The following is a 21,118-nucleotide window of genomic DNA, read 5'->3' on the forward strand; positions in this document are numbered from 1 at the left end:
TTCCTCAAGGTTAGGATTAGCTAAAGACAGGAGCTTCTGACAGATCTGTTTGTCTCTACAATGACACACGAATTGATCCCTGATCAATTGGTCTATGAACGTCTCAAATTGACATACAGATGCCAGATTGCATAAGGTAGATATATACGAGTCAACATCCTCACTTTCATTTTGTTGCCGCTTAAAAAATGTATGTCACAAGACCATCAGACTGGGTTGTTTGTCAAACCTTGTTTTAAGTTTTGTTATAGTGTCCTGGTAGTCATCGACATCATCATCAGGCGGATGGACAATTTTAGGGAGGTGCTTGAAGATAGATCTACCTTCAAAACCCAGAGAGTGGAGTAGAAGATACCTATTTCGTTCGTTACTGAACCTAGAAGCACCAATAGCTCCCAGGTATGTTTGAAAAGCATCAAACCAAACTTCCCATCTAACAGGAGGCTCTCCTGGAGATTCAAGAAAAGCGGGTGGAGGAGTTACAGATTGCATGACTGTTGTCAAAGCGAAATATAAAGACCTAAGCAAGAAAATGATAAAGAAAAAAATATAAAGCAAGGAAAAACACAATTAACAATCAAGCAAGCATCTATAGATAAAAGAAAAATAGATTCTAAAATAAGTATGTATTCTGACAGAAATTGAGCCCGCACAAAACACAAATGTGCAATTAACAGGCTTGTTGTAGGAAGAAACTTGTCATTTGAAAGCCCAGGTGTGCGAATCACCGTGACAAGATCCGTCACAGAAGAAAGAGAAAAAAAATAGTAGTGTGCAGATCACTGTTATGCAATCCGCCTTTGTAATGGTGGAACTGTCCATAAAATTGTTGAAAAGTAGTTATTGAGAAAGTACTGGTGTGCAGATCACCGTCATGTAATCTGCTTTTATATCCCAGACATAACACCTTTGTAATGGTGGAACTTGTTCATAAAATTGTTGAAAACTGGTTATTATTGAAGATGTATTAGTGTGCGGATCACTGTTATGTAATCCGCTTTTGTATCCCAAACGCAACCAGCCAATCGTTGCAGTATGCAGAGATGAGGCAGCGATGCTTGGTTGAGAAGGTCGCTAAGCAGCACTTTGTTGCTATGATGATGAACATTGTGACTTGCATCGAAACGTTGCTAGGCAACACTCTGAACACGTTCGGTTGCTGAGATGGAGACGGCTGTGATGTGCATCGCCCACATGGAGGTGCGTGATGAGGTAAAGGTTAGGCAAATCAGGCAGACAAGCGCGAGTGCGTTAACAAGACAAGGCCGGAGGGAGAAGGCCTAACGTCTACGCCTGCGCGAGTCGGTGAAGCCGCCTGACACTTAAAAATGATAGCATCAAGAAAAATGAATGACACAAAGGTAAGTCCCAACCAAAAAATATATATTATACAGTCAGAAGAATTTTGAAGACGTGCGAATAGAGAGTAGACTTGCCGAGGAGTTCGAAGAGCGGGTAGGAAATGGAGAAAATAGAATCGGTGGAACGGTGTGGAGATAAACAAGTCATATAAAGATTTGGAAAAAAGAACAGTCTTACCGCTATAATCCGCCTTCAATCTTTGCTCATAACATGCATACAAGTGAAAAGGTGCACGCAGAGTCCAACATGTGGCTGTGTAGCACGAATCGTCGCCACAAAATTGTAGTGATAAACTCTGTAGACAGCAGGTTAATTGAGTCGAGTTTATTTCCAAACAGCTACACAGCAGGAAGGGAGAGTCGGTGGCACACAGCTGGCTCCAACCGCCCTCTGTATCCTTTTCAAACACATGGAACTCGGTGACAGAGCATCCAGGCAACTATTAACATTCTAAATAACAAGGCCTGGAATGCAGTACATAACAAGTCAATTCAGTGTAAAACAACTATGCTAAATGAAATAGGAGAGAGAGTACAACACAGTGTAACTTAGTGAGGTGAGGGACTGCAGGGCTCACTTGTGGCAATGACAGTCAACGGGGGAAATGCATGTATTACTAAGTCTACTGCTGTGCACATTCTCTATATAATTGTTAGTGTGTTCTGTCAGTCTGTTGAAAAATCCTTCTGTGTGACTTCATTCTATAGAAAACGGCCAAAAAAAGTGATGGGACGTGGCTCTTCTAGCATTTCAAATATTTGATTGGCCTGACGTTGTTCAAGGCCCCTTGTCGGTGATGGCAAGCGCGTGTCTCTTCACCCTGTGTGTGAATACGGGCGACTGTCTTCAGGGCATAGATGGTGTAGACGACATTGCTGTAGCCGTCCTCATGCATGTTTAGAGCCTGTGAATCAAATCCATCCGCCACCACTGCTCTCGATATTGGTTTTGTTGACACGTTTTTCGGTGGAAAGAGGGGCGGCACACTTTGGTATTGTAAAATGGGTGTTTTTCCCCAGAGGCGGCGTTTTTCTTGCTTATTGCTGCACAGTGCCTAGCCTGGGGCCGTTGTCCTCTGCATCTCCCACAGAGTCGACAGGTCTTAGTGGCTTGTGCGTTTCTCTTCTTGGGGGTTGCACATTTTGTGAGCCGATTTACACGTTCACTCTTGAATAATTACATAGGCCCCGTCCCTTTTAGAGACCCTCCACTTTCTTCACCCCACTTAAAGCCCGGAGTATAATCATGAGACTTCCGAGCAGCGAAACTGATTATTTACAATACATGAAACAGAAGACTGTCAGTAATGAGCCCCACACAGAGCACTTTGCATGTCCTTCAGAATACTGAAGGGCTTTTCAACAACATAGATTCAGGCAGGAGAGGAATGTGATCAGCCTAGAGGGTTTCAGAGGCGTTTCCGTACCACTCCTCAACTGCGAGTATTCGGCAGTGTTCAGAAATACTTCTTTAAGCTGCATAATGAAGGTCGCAAAGACGAGTAGGGCTTTTAATTCTATGTACTTTTATTACGTGCTCCGCATATTATAGTCCTTACATAAGGCATTATCTGCTCAGCTGCCTTGGCAATGTCATAAGCTTTACAGAGGTGATCACAAGCACCACACTTGAGTGCACAATGACATATGTAAAGGGTGACTTGAAGTGCATGTTTTTGTGTCTGTCAGCAGAAAGCATGTGGGGTGATGATCATATTTCTTATCCCCGAATGAGAAGTACAGAGCCTTGCAGGGTGTCCTACTGCTTTTTAATGTTCATTCCTTGCTGTATCATTGTGTCCAATCTGACACATCACAAAACTTGTATTTCCTCTGTAGATTTCATTTGTAAAGGCATATAAAAAAATAAGGTAATCTGTGAGGTACTCAGCATTGTTATCTCAAAGTCTGTTATGAAGTTCTGTGGTTTTAATGAATAAGCAGCTACCTATGTCATTATCATATAAAATATATTTATTAATGTTATAACTACACTTTCACAACTGCCTTATTAACCTTCTTGCTTTGTCAAATTTGCTAGAAAATTCACCATTTGCCCACTCTTTTTTCATGATTTTGTCAGTCGGGCTTGCTCGCTTGTCAAAGTTAACTCAGTCCAAGTTTTATGCTTCACCACATTCTAATGGCACCACTGCTAAAGTATACGAAAAGTGAGGGATGGAATGCCTGAATTAATTTCAGCCACTAGTTAACTACTTTGCTGCATCCCAGTCCATTGTCATTCTACGCACCATGCCACCTCTGGACCCAGCCACATGCACATCAGTCTTGACCCTTGTGTGACTGATCAGGCAGTTACATTGTGGCCTGCTTGGCCGTCATATTTTACTTAACAACTTTGTAGCCACCTGACAATTAGTTCTTAAAGGCTGTTTCTCACTTAACATAATGTGTTAGTTGTAGGAGCGCTGTTCGGGCACTTCACCTCCCACCTTCCCTCAGCAATTAACACCGAAGCTCACTGAGAGAATGAGCGCCGTCAGAGCCATCCTCGGCCCCCTCGCCTGCCCCTCCCTCGGGGACTCTGCCTCCCATAAAAGGTCTCAGGCAGCCTCGTGCGAGGCATTAACCTGCCTCGGCTGAGTTCAGTGTTGCACAGAGGCTGAACACCTTTATCAGGGCTTCACTGAGTCCGTCTCGCGTTCAGGGTTATCCATCGCTATCAAGGCCTGAGTGCAGGGTTTTATCTCTCTATCGGTCGCCAGGCTTGGCTGCACCCAAATGTTGGTTATGAGGACGCAGTAAATTCATACGAGTAAAGTCACGCAAAGACCACAACATACTACGAAGGCACGCGCTCCCGCATCTGACTGGACACTCACACCCTCTAGCGGTGAATTCAGACCACCGGCCAGAGGTGCAATGGGTGAAGTGTTTATTCCTGCCATCCGGAGTCTGTCATTCAAGCCTTGTTTGTGCTTCATAGCAGCAGCGCACCTGTTCTGGTGTTTGATGCCAGTGTTGAGCGCAGTGCCCGGATGTCAGCTGAAGAGGGACAGTGTGAGCGGATTCTCAAGAGACGGCGATATCCTGCTGGGAGGGATCTTCCGTGTCCACTTCTCAGCGCTGCAGCCACAGATCACCTTCCGAGAGGAGCCTGCAGCAGCCACGTGCCAGACGTAAGCAAACCACCTCTCGCGAGAAGCAGGTTTTGCGTTCATGCTTATGCATGGGCGCCAAAGTTCTTACAAATGACCTGCAATGCACAGCTCTGTCCGGTATCTGGCGTGAAATGTAACGAGCAGGTCCTGTGGTGTGGCGTTGAGTTTTAATTCTTTCTCAAAACTGCATATTGCAAATATTGCCCCTTTAGCACCACTCTAGTAGTGCGAATTGTATTGTTAATTACATCGGAAGTGGGATTTGGGGATTGCAGGAACTAGACGCATGACACTTTGTTCATACCTGCAAGAGGCGTCTCGTGCTGAAAACACCTGTGTGTGTCAACACACGAAACGGTGCAGGCCTTGCGCCGTTGAGATGTCCGAGTTTGCACCTCAGGAATAAACAGCCGCCTTGAACCGGTGGAAATTCCCAAGTAGTGCACATTAGTCATTTACACACACGCCAAGTAGAGCACACTGGAAAGGGATTGTGTCGTTGAAGGTTTTCACTATTTCTACGAACAAGTTGAAGTGTTACACTGAACTTTTAATGTTGTTTCTCATAAGATCAAACTTCTTTACTATTTTGGTAAAGAATAAGAATTGTATTACTAATATGACACATTTTTGTTGACTTTGTTGAGTCATGTTTAAGGATGAAAATGATTCCCTTAATTTGATCCCATATTAAGAGGGCACCGTTTTGGCAATCAGGGGTGGTACTAAAAACAGGGCGCAGTGCCCCATTTGTGCCTCAGCTCACCTTTACCCAGAGGCGTAGGAAGAGGGTGAGGGGTGTGCGGGCCGCCCTGGGTGTCATCACTGAGGGAGGTGACAAAATGGCAAAAATATGTGTTTTAAACACTTATTTTGTCAAGTCAGGGGTGACCTTGCTACGCCACTGGCTTAACCTGGGGGAAGTGTGGCTCACTGGTTAGAGTAGGCAGACCTGGAAGCAGAGGTCAGCCCGGGACCAAGGTTCAATTCCTGGCTCGGCTGGGTCTTGAGTCCATAAACTCGATAATTCTCGCTCCAGTGCATACTCGATTCATGGGTTCACACTCTGCGACTCTGGGCAATAGCTTGCTTAATCTCCACAACATCCCCTCGTGGCGGGATGCCTGGCTTACACCTTGTGGATGCCCTGCTGGGTTATCTCACAGGGGAATACCAGGACGGGTTCCCTAAGCAAGCGCTTAGAGACCGGTTGGTGATTTGCGCTATATAAATATCTGCACATTTACATTTATTTAACCTGGATGTGCCAGGTGTAGATCAAAGCTGGGTATGCTTGTGGAGCTCTGTCCATGTAAACGTTCTTCCCTACTTTCTCTTGGTCATGGATTTTCCCTTCTTAATCTGCTCCTGGTGAGAGCACATCATGTGCACTGCGCTGCTGCAGGCTCGCCCTGGTACAATACCACAGGAATGCCATGTCACTTCTGCTCTAGGTGGCAGTGAAGATGGCTGTCCACGGGTCAGTCCACCTCCCTATCAACACAGGGTCTAGGAGAGTCAAGACTGTTCCCAGGTATGTTACCACATTAGAAGCCTGCATTACCCCCACAAAAAAGACAAGCACACACACACAAATACAAAAACACACATGCACACACTGACACATGCAGACTTAAACACACATCACACACACCTACACACACATGCCCGCACATGCAAACACACACAACCAAAGTAGTTGTGATTGGTAGTCAGACTTCTCATATTTTAGGTGAGGAGGTGGTTTTTGTGATACAATACACAAAGAATGCCAAAATGATAGCTCCACAAAGAGGTCTTTTTAGGAGCAATGATACCCATGCATACCCCTAAAATAATGAACCAGCTGCATAGTACACTACAGCTTGGTGCCAGGTTGAAATCTTACTTTGTATGTCACAAAGTTTGGTCACACTTAAGAACCTTTTCCTTACAACCAATAAACATCAGATCTTAAGATGGCAGATGCCGACTCTCTTGTCACTTAGCACTACATCATAGTTTTTCCTGGCAACCTGTCTCAGTCGATGTCTTCCACATCAACCGTCCATGTTTTCACCACTCCCACTTCATATTTGTTTACTCTCAAAGTCAAAGTCAAAGGGACTTATTAAGTGCATTAAATTTCTTGGCAAAATAGCTTGGTCCAGTTCCATACAAGCTCTTGTGAGCGAGACACAGGATTTTGAAACAACCTTGCTTCTTTACAGGGAGCCAGTGAAGAGTCCTCAAGCTAGGTGCTGATGGAGCTCTTGATGGAAGGTTTAAAATCAGTCTAGCAGCGGTGTTCTGCAAGACTTGAAGTTTAGAGCGGAGCTCCTCATTTACGGAAGCTAATAAGGCATTGCCATAGTCTGTACAGCTTATAATAAGCCCTTGCACCAGCGGTTTTCTGGATTCAATAGGAATCCATTGAATGATTTTGCGTAATTTATGGAAAATTCCATAACAGATACCTATTACATGGTTTATATGATTTTTCAATGACAACTGATTGTCAATCATTATTCCAAGGTTCCGCACTACTTCTTTTGGGAGATGGACATGGGCCTAGACTTTGGGGCCACCAGTTTCTGGACCAATACTCATCGGCTTTCCTAAAAATAATGATCTCCGTCTTGCTTCCATTAAGCTGTAAGTGAATCATGCACAATCACTTACATCCCCACAATTGCCACTGTATTCAGTCATTACAGGCTGGATGGCAGCACTGCACCAATTATACCCTCCCCTTTAGATCTGCATGGACCACCTTATGGTGATTGTAACAAAAGTGGAGGAACAGGGGGCTATTTTAAGACAGGTCCAGCATACTGAGCCCAGAAATGAGAATGAAAGTACGAAGGTATGCTGTTCCTAGAGAGGCTGTTAAAGATTGGGGAAAGAAGTAGGTCAGGAGGAAGTCTCTCCTTCTGGAAAAAGACCCTCACACATCCGGCAAACAAGCTGTCACGTATCGTCAGCAGGTGGCCCAGATGTCAAGTATCATCATCAGCTCTGCTCCGAATCGGGGCGGCGCTGCAATCCCCGATCGGCGACCTTAGAGGCGCCTTTTAGTGGAGATCTTTATTCCATTCATTGCCGGTTGGTGAGTGCAAGTGAGGGCCCTATTGTGATGTGCGTGTGAGACTAAGTGTGTTTAAAATAAGTAGTGGAGATCCTAGAAAACAAGTTTTATTAAGAAAGGTCCCACTCTTAATTATGAACAATAACATGCGTAATCTTCCAGTGAGGGTGTCTGAATTACGCTCTAGTGAATAATGGTCAACATGTTTCTTGCATCGGTCAGGTTGACCGCAATTCTTCAGGACCAGAAAGTTCACACACTTATTGGTAGTGGTAGCAACTAATACTTACCACCGATACAGCACCCTAATAAGTGGTTACTTTAAGATATAAGATAATACACCTGTAAAGAAAAAATGGGTGGACAAAAAAAGGTACATGTTAAATACGCATATTTGCTAAAACCAATTTTAATTTCTAATTGCCTCATGAACTGCACCCACAAGGTGTCATGCAGTATTGGTGATGTGCAAAATTATCACATGCTAAATAATGATCTCTAAAATACTTAATGACTAAGATAATGCACTAGTCAAGTATGACGCTTTTAACTGCAGAAATGGTAAGTAAAAAATATGTTTTATCCGTGTTAGATGAATCAAAACACGAATGGGGAATAACCTGAAGGGGAAATAACACTCACCCTGGTGTCCCAGGTCTCTGGTGTCAGCGAGATGGCGTTGAGAAAAACACTGAAAAGTGCAGTGTTCTGTTGACAAGAAAGCGCCCCCCAAAAAATAAGAGGGGTGCAAATGAGTCAGTCAGGTTGATGTGACTAGAACTATTAGTTATAATAATGCTCACAAGTTAGTCACAAATTGCAATATTCTTAGAAATCCCTCGTGGGGACCATGCTACAACCAGGAGATCATGAGATCGAGGTAAGGACAGTGGTACGGTCTATATTTATCTTAATGGGAGGATAATAGTCTCGTCTTGATACTATACATTAGTGAGTTAGACGGAGTACTAAGCTCTCCCCAGGACCGTGGTTAGTACTTACGGCAATCCGTGGTTCCGAATGCCTTCGTTCCTACCCTCTGACCGCGCCAGCTCGGTGGACAACACTGGTCGCTGGCGCGAAGCATACATAGGCCCTCAGAGCCAATCGGAATTACCGGCTCATCGGTGTGTTTCCAGGATACAGCAGGTACGGGAGCTAAGCCCGTCATCACTGGTTCTTGGGTCCGGTCAGGTGGTGATCAGAAGCCAATCGGCTTGAAGTGGCAGGATAGACAACCAATGGGAGATGAAGTTAGTTAACTGCAACTCATGGCAACTGTCACTAGGCAACGAGGTGTTATGGACGATGTATCGAACCTCGTACCGCCAAGCCGTTTGTAGTTGGGCATGAGAACAAGGCGCGTCGCTGATCAGCGCGCCGATTCGAGAAAAAGGAATAGTCAGAGTCGAGTGGTTGACACAGGAATGATTAGGGTCAAAAGGTTGACAAAGGAACCCTCGGTGTCGTCCTCGCAAAAAACGCTCATAAGGTAACGTGCTGGCGTATTAGAGTGGTTTCACAGTATTCATAAATGTATCAAGAGTGACGTGAACCCAAGAATGTAGTCCAGTAAAGCATACACCTCATGGGTTAACATAGTAAAAGAAAGTTTACAGATCACAAATATGCCTAAAATGCATAAACACAGCAGGGAAAGGGCGGACCCTCAACAATGGTGAGCACTGCTGATTGAGTAGCGAGTTCTACACATATCAGAGGGATAAAAACACAAGTCAGAGAACAATAGTGTCAAGATCTATTGTAGCCAACCCCAAATCGGGTCAGCATTGTCTAGATAGGTCACCTGTTACTTGATGTGCGCCCAGAGTGATGGTTCCTAAGTTATAGGCCAGTAAGTAGTAAATCATCAGAATCAGGTATTAAGCAGGCTAGACCAAGGGATATCTTCATTCAATCCTACCAGGTGGGACGATAATCTCATAACCCACTCTCGTTTCAAGGTAGTCAGGGTGGTTAAAAATCACATTGCATGGGGCGATGATGACGGAATACCTGATGGCTAATATCGCCTTTTTCTTGAAGACATGATCTTTAAGAAGGAATGGTCCCTGGTGTCCTGGAAGTGCACCAGGGATTGGTTGATACTTATAATCAACACAGCAAAGAGACTAGCGGATGCACTCCTGATCAGAATTCAGAATTTAGAGGGTATTGTTAAAGTCTCCCTTACTACCGTTGTCTTTAAAACCAAATTATCAGAAATTAACAATGAGATAGCAGAAAATAAAGAATTTCTGATGAAACAAAAAATCACTAAGCTACAAAAAGACATTAAAATATTCGATAAAGAGAAGGTTTATCCATATCTGAAGGCAGACTACACATCAGTGTTAAACAGCTACTCCTCAGATGAGGACTCTAATAGCTCTAGACGTAACTCCAACACAAGTAGTGATTCCAGCAGCGGAGGCTACTCGAACAATAGGAATAGACAAGGGCAACAGAATTACCCCTCTTATCCGATGATCCCGTTTCAGGGACAATATCAACCGACTCCTCCGTTCTGGCATTTTCCCGGTTTCCAACAGGGTCCCCCTCCCCCCTTTTACCAACAAGGCCCCCCTTTTTTAGGCAGAGGCTGGGGCAGAGGAAGAGGGCGGAGAAGAGAAAAGGGTGCACTGGCAAGATCAACCCTCAACATCAATGGAAACCAGGAGCCAAACGAAGAACAAGAGACGTTAATTGTCAACCTCTCACCCCGCATACTGAATGAGACTGAGAAAACAGTTCTCCAAAAAGGTTTGGGATTTGTCCCGACACCTAGGATCGACTCGTTCAGAGATATGTGTGAAATACAGGCCTTTTTTCGCAAAATACGTCTGAAGGCTTTTTTCTATGGGGAACCAGAGATCTCTATTGAAGACTCGGGCCTACATAAACCCTCCACTTTTACACCACACAGTGGGATGATCCCTAATGAGGTCCTAACCTTTGAGCAGGCAGTCCTGAAGGACTGGAAACAAATAAAACCTGCCAAGACCTTCCACAACATCACTACTGGTGAGGAATCTGCACTACGATCTCTGAGTGACGATCCGTCGATCACTATCAAACAAGCAGATAAGGGGGGAGCAACGGTAATAATGTCAACTATAGATTACCGCACGGAGTGTAAACGCCAACTTAATGATAGGAAGTATTACTTACCAATCACAGAGGACCCTACTACTCGACTTAAAACATTGATTAACACGATGGTTTTCCATGCTGAGACCCACGAGTGGATCACTACGAAGGAAGCTACCTTTCTGGAGACTGCTGAACCAAAAATCCCTTACTTCTACTGTCTTCCTAAAATACATAAGGGGACTAATCCGGTTCCTGGCAGACCCATCGTGTCCGGAATCGGTTCTCTCCTCGAACCACTCTCACAGTTTGTGGATCACTTCCTCAAGCCTGTGGTCCAGAAAACTCCCTCTTTCCTTAGAGACACTATGGATGTCCTCAGACTTCTAGAAGGGTCTCAACACCAGGGACAAGTGGATCTCCTCATCACCCTGGATGTTGAGGCCCTTTATACCAACATTCCACAGAGGGCTACCCTTGAGGTGATGGAGGATGTTTTTAGTGAACTAGAATGGGGATCATCTACACCACGTACCTTTGTTCTGGAATGTGCTTCTCTAGCTCTCACGGAGAATTTCTTCGAATATGAGGGCCAATTATTCCATCAAATACAGGGCACTTCGATGGGGAGTACATTTGCCCCGAATGTGGCCTGTATCTACATGGCAGCATTTGAGGAGCGAGCCATTTACCACAAATCGAATCCCTTTAGATCTAACATCCTATTGTGGAAGAGATTCATTGACGATATCTTGATCCTATGGAGAGGTGACAGAGTCCGATGTGATGAATTTTGCACATGGGTTAACACCTTAAACCCTTATCTGCGGTTTACCCATACAATATCTGACAAACAAATCCCTTTCCTGGACCTCTTGATCCTACTTAATGATCAGATGATGAGCAACACACTCCATCGTAAGTCCACCGATCGAAACAGTTTGCTACATTTTGATAGCTACCACCCTGTAGCTCTTAAGCGAAATCTCCCTTTTGGACAGTTCCTCCGTATCAGGAGGAACTGTACTTCCTTACCTGCCTTCATACAGGAATCTTCGATTCTGACTAACAGTCTCCTCCAACGGGGATATCGTAGTCATTATGTAAAGAAGTCATTTAAACGGGCCCGCAACAACAATAGGGAAGGGCTTTTGGAACCAAGGGAGCGTACCAGCGATGATTGCCTGACTTGTGTATCTACATACACGCCGAACTCGACAAAACTGAGAAACATCATTAAAAAACATTGGAATATCCTTAACACCGGGACACTTTCATTGACTACCCCTCGGTTTGCTTTCAAACGCACTTCCAACCTCAAAGACAGGCTTGTACACACGAGACCCAAACAACATAACAACACCAAACAGGCCACTTTATGGAATTTACCTCCCGTAATGGGCCATTATCCTTGTGGTTCATGTGTTGTATGCCCCCTCACCAAAATTATGAAAAACATTGAATTTCCGAATGGGTTCACATGGCAGCACAGAACTCATACCAATTGCAATACCCCAAATTGTATTTACCTAATTTCATGCCCTTGCAATCTCCCCTACATAGGGATGACGACAAGACCGGTTAAAACCAGAATCATTGAACACCGGAGCAATTTTAGGTGTAACAAAGTCAACACCAAAATGACAACCCATTTCTTTGACAAAAAACAAGCCCCTGATTCTCTACGGTGGACGGTCCTCCAATCTTTTAAGAACATTAGTAAAGCTAAATTGTTCTCTGTTGAACAAAGGTGGGTTATGAGATTATCGTCCCACCTGGTAGGATTGAATGAAGATATCCCTTGGTCTAGCCTGCTTAATACCTGATTCTGATGATTTACTACTTACTGGCCTATAACTTAGGAACCATCACTCTGGGCACACATCAAGTAACAGGTGACCTATCTAGACAATGCTGACCCGATTTGGGGTTGGCTACAATAGATCTTGACACTATTGTTCTCTGACTTGTGTTTTTATCCCTCTGATAGGTGTAGTACTCGCTACTCAATCAGCAGTGCTCACCATTGTTGAGGGTCCGCATTTCCCTGCTGTGTTTATGCATTTTAGGCATATTTGTGATCTGTAAACTTTCTTTTACTATGTTAACCCATGAGGTGTATGCTTTACTGGACTACATTCTTGGGTTCACGTCACTCTTGATACATTTATGAATACTGTGAAACCACTCTAATACGCCAGCACGTTACCTTATGAGCGTTTTTTGCGAGGACGACACCGAGGGTTCCTTTGTCAACCTTTTGACCCTAATCATTCCTGTGTCAACCACTCGACTCTGACTATTCCTTTTTCTCGAATCGGCGCGCTGATCAGCGACACGCCTTGTTCTCATGCCCAACTACAAACGGCTTGGCGGTACGAGGTTCGATACATCGTCCATAACACCTCGTTGCCTAGTGACAGTTGCCATGAGTTGCAGTTAACTAACTTCATCTCCCATTGGTTGTCTATCCTGCCACTTCAAGCCGATTGGCTTCTGATCACCACCTGACCGGACCCAAGAACCAGTGATGACGGGCTTAGCTTCCGTACGTGCTGTATCCTGGAAACACACCGATGAGCCGGTAATTCCGATTGGCTCTGAGGGCCTATGTATGCTTCGCGCCAGCGACCAGTGTTGTCCACCGAGCTGGCGCGGTCAGAGGGTAGGAACGAAGGCATTCGGAACCACGGATTGCCGTAAGTACTAACCCCGGCCTGGGGAGAGCTTAGTACTCCGTCTAACTCACTAATGTATAGTATCAAGACGAGACTATTATCCTCCCATTAAGATAAATATAGACCGTACCACTGTCCTTACCTCGATCTCATGATCTCCTGGTTGTAGCATGGTCCCCACGAGGGATTTCTAAGAATATTGCAATTTGTGACTAACTTGTGAGCATTATTATAACTAATAGTTCTAGTCACATCAACCTGACTGACTCATTTGCACCCCTCTGTTTTTTTGGGGGGCGCTTTCTTGTCAACAGAACACTGCACTTTTCAGTGTTTTTCTCAACGCCATCTCGCTGACACCAGAGACCTGGGACACCAGGGTGAGTGTTATTTCCCCTTCAGGTTATTCCCCATTCGTGTTTTGATTCATCTAACACGGTTAAAACATATTTTTTTACTTACCATTTCTGCAGTTAAGAGCGTCATACTTGACTAGTGCATTATCTTAGTCATTAAGTATTTTAGAGATCACTATTTAGCATGTGATAATTTTGCACATCACCAATACTGCATGACACCTTGTGGGTGCAGTTCATGAGGCAATTAGAAATTAAGATTGGTTTTAGCAAATATGCGTATTTAACATGTACCTTTTTTTGTCCACCCATTTTTTCTTTACAGGCGTATTATCTTATATCTTAAAGTAACCACTTATTAGGGTGCTGTATCGGTGGTAAGTATTAGTTGCTACTACTACCAATAAGTGTGTGAACTTTCTGGTCCTGAAGAATTGCGGTCAACGTGACCGATGCAAGAAACATGTTGACCATTATTCACTAGAGCGTAATTCAGACACCCTCACTGGAAGATTACGCATGTTATTGTTCTTAATTAAGAGTGGGACCTTTCTTAATAAAACTTGTTTTCTAGGATCTCCACTACTTATTTTAAACACACTTAGTCTCACACGCACATCACAATAGGGCCCTCACTTGCACTCACCAACCGGCAATGAATGGAATAAAGATCTCCACTAAAAGGCGCCTCTAAGGTCGCCGATCGGGGATTGCAGCGCCGCCCCGATTCGGAGCAGACCTGATGATGATACTTGACATCTGGGCCACCTGCTGACGATACGTGACAGCTTGTTTGCCGGATGTGTGAGGGTCTTTTTCTAGAAGGAGAGACTTCCTCCTGACCTACTTCTTTCCCCAATCTTTAACAGCCTCTCTAGGAACAGCATACCTTCGTACTTTCATTCCCACCTTATGGTGACCCAGCATCTCTCCACTCCCTCTCTTTTCCAACCGGATGAAGTTCACATGGCCATCTATCACCTTTCTGCCTCTCTCTTGGGTCTGTTGTGCAGATCTGGTAGCGTGCACTCCTTGATTCAGTGAATGCTAGGTTGCATGTATGCTACAGGTCGTTGCACATCACAAGATTACATTTATTGCAGCACTATGCATGGTTTAGCCTTAGGCTCTCTCTGAGGGCAGAGATATCTAGTCCATCACAATCAAATCTTCAAAGTTCTCTATGGTTGTTATCCTCTCTTTGACATGTTTGTCATGCTTCACCTCGCTTGTCTCTCTTGTCTCGTTGAGGTGATCACCTAAAATGGAGAACAAGCAGTAAGTTGGCTAACAGGGTGACCCAGTCCTCTGGTCAAAATACATTCTGGCCATGGCTGATGAAATGTAACTGAGCCTGATCTCTGTGCCACCTCCAGGGCACATGTCATGGTAAAGAGAGATGCAAAAGGCCTCTCAAACATTTGTTCCAAAAGGAACAACAAAATAATCTTTTGTGATTCTACTTCTCAGTGCGGAACCAACACTTATAGTACCAAACGCGAAATATTTCAAAACATCTTTAATTAAAAACGAATATATTTATACAGAAGGTTCATGGATGTTTTTAAATTTCACATCCTCACTTTGTGTGCGAAGGACGCCTTACTTTGTGCAAGGATCTCAGTGCAAAATAATTTAAGCTCCAAAGCACTGCACAACTGAACTAACTCTCCCTGACACATCACAAGACTGATCTAAAAATGAAGCCAACCGAATGGACACAGGCAAGACAATAAATACATGCTAACCTCTTGAGGGGAAATAGCATGGTGGCATATTTATTGTGGTGAACACGCACCAATGATCAATGGTATTAATGGGAATTATTATCCCAGTAGATTGGCGTTTTATATTCTTTTGGATACAAGATACTTAATTGGAAAGACTTAGCTGGGTCGGATGTATAACCAGAAACTAGGTGAGATATTGCTACCAGGTACCTATACTTGAATTGGTGGTTTAATTACAGTGGTCCTTTTCCATGATTATTGAATAACACTGTCATACATTGGAATTGCAGGCATAGATTTGCCAGTTGGGTAGCCATACATGTAGGCTTTTTACTTTATGGGTGATTCGTGGTGATTACCAAAAACAAATGATGTACGTGCATGCATCACTGCACTCACCTGACCACGTTCCCCACTCGTGGAGAGTCTCACTTCACCTCTCCCTCGTTTGCCACCATAACATCCTCACTTGCTGATGTCCCCAACCCTCAGAAGAATAGATGACTTGTTTTCACTCGCTTGGTTGTGCAGTACTTACAATATTTTCTTTCCCCACACCCCCTGGCTCACTCCTTGGTAGAGTCCCACTTTTTCCAGATGAGGTTTCCCATCTCATTTTGACTGTATGTCATACAAGCACCCTAGAGGTGGAGTACGATACCCCAAAGTCACGAGGGTTTACGCTGTGCACCATGTGTGTTGTGCAAATAGAGATACACTCATATGTTATGAGCCCTGTTTCTGTTCTTTCAAGCCCTAAAGAAGACGAGGGTTGTTACCCCAACGACGAAACACGTGTTGGCTGGACCTTGTGGTGTTTTCTGGAATAAAGAAAAATAATTCTTACACAAGACTAGACTGGTTTTGATTTCATCCTTAGATCAGACTTCCAAATTACACAAACACGTGTGCACAGGATAGGACTTTTTGTATTTTGGACCATTTGTGCTCCCAATTGGAGGGTTTTAGGGGTTTTCCCCTCACCTCACGTCCGCGCCAGACCGAGCCCAGAGCCCAGGACCCCTGCTTCACCGACTCCATTTCCACTAAGATATACCCAGGAAACCCTGCACAGGCTAAGGGATCTCCCTTCCGCGCTCCGTCGCTGTACCATTACCTTAGAGGAAGGACATTCTCGCTGTTCAAACTGTACATACAGGTTGACCCCACACTTCCCCCCCTAAACCAAGCTGGCTCAGGATGGCCCTGCTTAACTGCAGATCCCTCCCGAAGCACCAGGCAGAAATCAACTTACTCCTGCAGGATTCGGAAATCGAGGTCCTTTTTCTCACAGAAACCTGGCTTACTTCAGACTCGGAGCCAGATATTATCCAATCACTCCCCTCTGGCTATCTTATAAAGCACCACAACAGACCGTCCGGTATTGGAGGCGGGATAGCGATTATCTATTGAGATTACCTGCCCTGCCAGTTTAAAGAAAGCCCGATCCTGGACTGTGAAAATGTACATTTCTCTATCCATCAGCCCCCATCCACTACCATCTCAGGGATATTAGTTTATCGCCCACCAGGACTGCAACGACGATTTTGTGATTCCCTAATGGACACCACCTCCTCCCTCGCCTGTCTATCCCCAAACTTCACGGTCTTGGGAGATTTGAATCTCCACTTCGACGACCTCTCTAATAAAACAGCTGCCGATCTCAAAGCAGATCTAGCCTCCCTGAATCTCCATCTACAAAGTAACCAGCCCACCCACAACAAGGGCCACATGCTGGACCCCATATTTACCAACCTCACGAGATTAGTTGTAAATACCCCCTTCCCTGTCCCATGGTCAGACCACTTCTTAGTCCCCTTTAAGCTACAATTCTCGGCTGAGGTACCAGAGAAACTTCCCCCCCAAGCACCCTCCCGCCCGTGGAAAAACCTGGACACAAACTCTTGGGCACAAGTACTCACTTCCACCATACCAGTACTGGACCCAGACCCCTCCAGAGCAGACGTTCAACTACACGAGTGGATTAACCAATCCCTCGACGTTACCCTGCCAGTTAAACCCCTCCCCAGTAAAAAGAGAACAGCCAAATCCCCGTGGTTCACCCAAGAATTACGCAATCTCAGGAAGAAATGCAAAAAACTCGAGCGCCTTTGGAGAAAGAACTGGATGACGGAAAGCAAAAACGAGTATAGGGACGCCATCAAGTTCTACAAAAATTGTATAAAAAACATACAGGCAACCTACTTCGAGGAAAAAATAGCAGCGGCAGCCAACTCTGCGAAAGAAACCTATTGCATTGTATGCTTACTCACCAAAATTCCAGACCCCTTACCCACACCCGACCCATCGGGCATTAGATGCAACCAGCTCGCTGAGTTCTTCTCATCAAAAATTGACAAAATTCTTACTTCACTTCCAGCCCCCAACTCCTTTCAAATCCCAGACATCCCCCCCCCTGCCTCGAGGCTCCACGCCTCCGAACTTTTACTCAGATTACCACAGAGCTATTTCTGTCCACTCTACAAACCGTAAAAAGTGGTGCTCCATCAGACCCAGCTCCCATGAGCAAACTAAAATTGGTCGCCTCCACTGTTGCCCCTCCTCTAACCCACCTCATTAACGCCTCTTTCACTCTTGGCTCTGTTCCAGCCAACTGGAAGAAAGCCACTGTTAGGGCTCTTCTAAAGAAACCCCACCTTGATCCCACGGACCCCACCAACTTCAGACCCATCTCTCTTCTTCCTGCTATCAGCAAAGTGGCCGAACGAATCGTCAACCACCAACTCTCCAATTTTCTAGAAACCAATAAACTCCTGCGCCAATCTCAGACAGGGTTTAGACCTGGACAGGGAACTCACACCGCTCTGCTAGCCGTGGTCAAAGATGCAAGAACCATCATAGACGCAGGAGGATCAGTGGCAGTAATCCTCCTCGACCTGAGTGCCGCCTTCAACACGGTTGATCATGCCATCGGCTAAGTTTGATAAGAATCTCTGGCTCCGCCTATCCTGGATCAACTCCTTTCTGGAAGAAAGAACCTTCCAAGTGTCGGATGGCACAGCAGTGTCCACAGCCCTGCCACTACAGTGTGGGGTCCCCCAGGGCTCCTCCCTGAGCCCCACACTTTTTAACGTCTACATGTCCCCGTTAGAGGACATTACTGCCCCATTTGGCATAAAAACAGTCATGTATGCCGACAACACCCAGCTGGTGGTCTCGATCAACCAGATGAGTAAAAGACTAGACAATCTGGCAAGGTGTCTCGAGAGTGTTTTCCACTGGATGTGTGAATCTCGATTAAAACTAAACGGAGAAAAATCCGAGATACTTCTCCTGGGAAACCCACACAAACTCCCTCTATCCCTTCCTTGGCCGCCATGTATGGGAACGCTTCTTACCCCCAAACCTGAAGTCAAAAGCCTTGGCATCTGGTTGGATCAAGACCTCAACTTCAAAACTCAGGCCAGAAAAACCACGGGCACTTGCTTTGGCCTCATTCGTATGGCGCGAAAGATCCTCCATCTGATCCCCTTCCAATCTAGGAAATTGCTGCTGCAGGGGTTGGTGAATTCCAGACTGGACTATGGCAACGTCCTGTACCTGGGGGCACCGGCATCAGTTATTTATAGATTGCAATGCGCTCAGAACGCTGCGGCCAGACTCCTAACCGGAACCAAATCGAGATGCTCTGCAAAACCAGCACTTAAAAGCCTGCACTGGCTTCCAGTTAAAGAAAGGATTACTTTTAAGACCTTATGCATCTCATACAAAATAATGCAAGGCAGAGGCCCCCCGATTCTGAGGTCCTTCGTCAAACCCCATAACTCTAACAAACAACTCAGATCAGACTCCCTCTCCCTTGCCAGCGTTCCCAGAATAAATAAGTCCCGATCTGGGGGGCGCTTGTTCTCCTACAACACCCCTAAACTGTGGAACGCTCTTCCACTTGCCATGCGGAGAGAACACAATCTTTTAGCCTTTCGTAGGCAACTAAAAACTTGGCTCTTTCCATAAACTGTCTCTTCCTCTTCTCCAACCTCTGGAACTTTAGGTCATGTCAGCGCTGGGACGCCCTAGGGTAGCTATGCGCTTTACAAATCCCAATTCAATTAAATTCAATTCAATTCAATTCACCTGTTGCACCGTTTGAGTTTTATGTACTAGTCTACTGAACGATACTTTGCAGGCGCCCTATTTCCCTATATCAATTATAAAAGGGTCTGCTTCACACAAGATTCAAAGAAACAGTAGACTTCCAAGGATATGAATTTCTCAATGCTGTTCCCTCCAAGATCACAAATAGTGTGATCCCGTATCTCAATCATGCAATCGATTTCCTTTCCGTCTCCTTCAATAGTTGAAACCTAAATCTCCTCTTCCAATCCAACCTGGTCAAAAGAAAAAGACGATTGTTACACAGGCTTCCAAGTATCAGAGTGGCTTCTACGTAAGCTTTAGACAATTAGGATATTAGATCTCGCTATATGTGATCTTGGAGGTGACAGTATTTGAGGAATTCAGGTCCTTTGAGACGCTTTCATAATTGATGTCCTTTGAGTTTAATGACAACTTTCAAAAAAGGAACAGCAATTTTAATGTGCAAGTAAATACATATATTGTTGAATATTTAAAATCATGATAATCCAAACATAACTTTGAAAGGAGTAATTCAATAAAAGGTTATCCAAATCATCTGTTAAAACAATAAAATGTAAAATAACATTCCTAAGTCAGCCATTTACAATATAAAATAAGTGGTGGGCGGTACTCGCGGAGTTTCACTCTGTAGAATTTAGTGAAGTTACATAAAAACTCTGCGAAAATCCATGAATGGGCAAAAATATGCACATTAGGCTGCTGGTGTGCGATTTAGTGTTAGTAGTACATTCTGCGCTGAAAACCATGTAGAAATGTCAGCACGAACTGCAATACCCAGTGCGCAAGAGCACGCATCCATTCAAGTTGATTTTGCTGCCACTCAAGTAGAAAATGTACTCGAGAAGCAGCTCTCTGACTGTGACCCCTCATGTCCCCTGTTAGAAAGTAAGGAGGTCCTCCTTGCGACCAAAACTGCTTGAAGGGATAGTAAATTTCACTCACATTAACCAGCTTGAATTTCTGGAGCCTCACAGGAGAATATTTCTGCCATACGAGGATTTGTGGAATTTGTCCGGAACTCCGCACCACAAGTGTAATGCGGAGCCGCCCAATTCCACCAATTCTGCGTGTGGATTTAAATTTGTCCCTAGGACTTTAGCTCCTTTTTTATGCCATACAAATCTTTTGTTGCAAACAGAAACTGCCATGGTATGTGCACTTGAAGGATTTGAAGGATAGGAGGAGCATTTCATAGTTTTCACAACCCTAGAAAGGAACACCTGCGAGTAATAGGCAGTTAGGGCCTGAGGACCAAGCCTCGTCCACCAACAATACCACTAAAATAATAAGACAACCACTCAAACTCTACATAAAAAAACAATACTACTGATCCAATCAACTGCAGGTCCTTCCCACTTAGAAACAAACCACTCTGAGTGGACCCAAACCTTCTTCAGGGTTGGTTCCCTTCAGTCTACAGTTGGAATCAATACAAGTGCAAAATAACTCTTTAATTTGCAGGAACTCAAACTTAAAACTGAAGTGACACTTTCACTCCAATTGCTTGTGGCACAACTACATGACCATCAAAATTCTATGACGAGACGCAAGAAGGCGAAAGGTTATGTCACTAAATTTATCTCTAACCAGCACAG

At 44.6% G+C, this 21,118-nt stretch overlaps 1 protein-coding gene across 1 annotated transcript in view; it reads left to right on the top strand.

The window, feature by feature from the left end:
* The first annotated feature begins 4,244 nt into the window (after positions 1–4,244).
* LOC146782759 (extracellular calcium-sensing receptor-like) overlaps positions 4,245–21,118 on the top strand; it is a 245,218-nt gene continuing 228,344 nt past the window's right edge. Inside the window, exon 1 of the mRNA XM_085637233.1 lies at positions 4,245–4,501. Coding sequence (XP_085493359.1) covers positions 4,245–4,501 — 257 coding nt within the window. The remainder of the gene's footprint in view (positions 4,502–21,118) is intronic.

This window comes from Triturus cristatus, chromosome 12 (assembly GCF_964204655.1).
Source record: "Triturus cristatus chromosome 12, aTriCri1.1, whole genome shotgun sequence".
Lineage (NCBI taxonomy): Eukaryota > Metazoa > Chordata > Amphibia > Caudata > Salamandridae > Triturus > Triturus cristatus.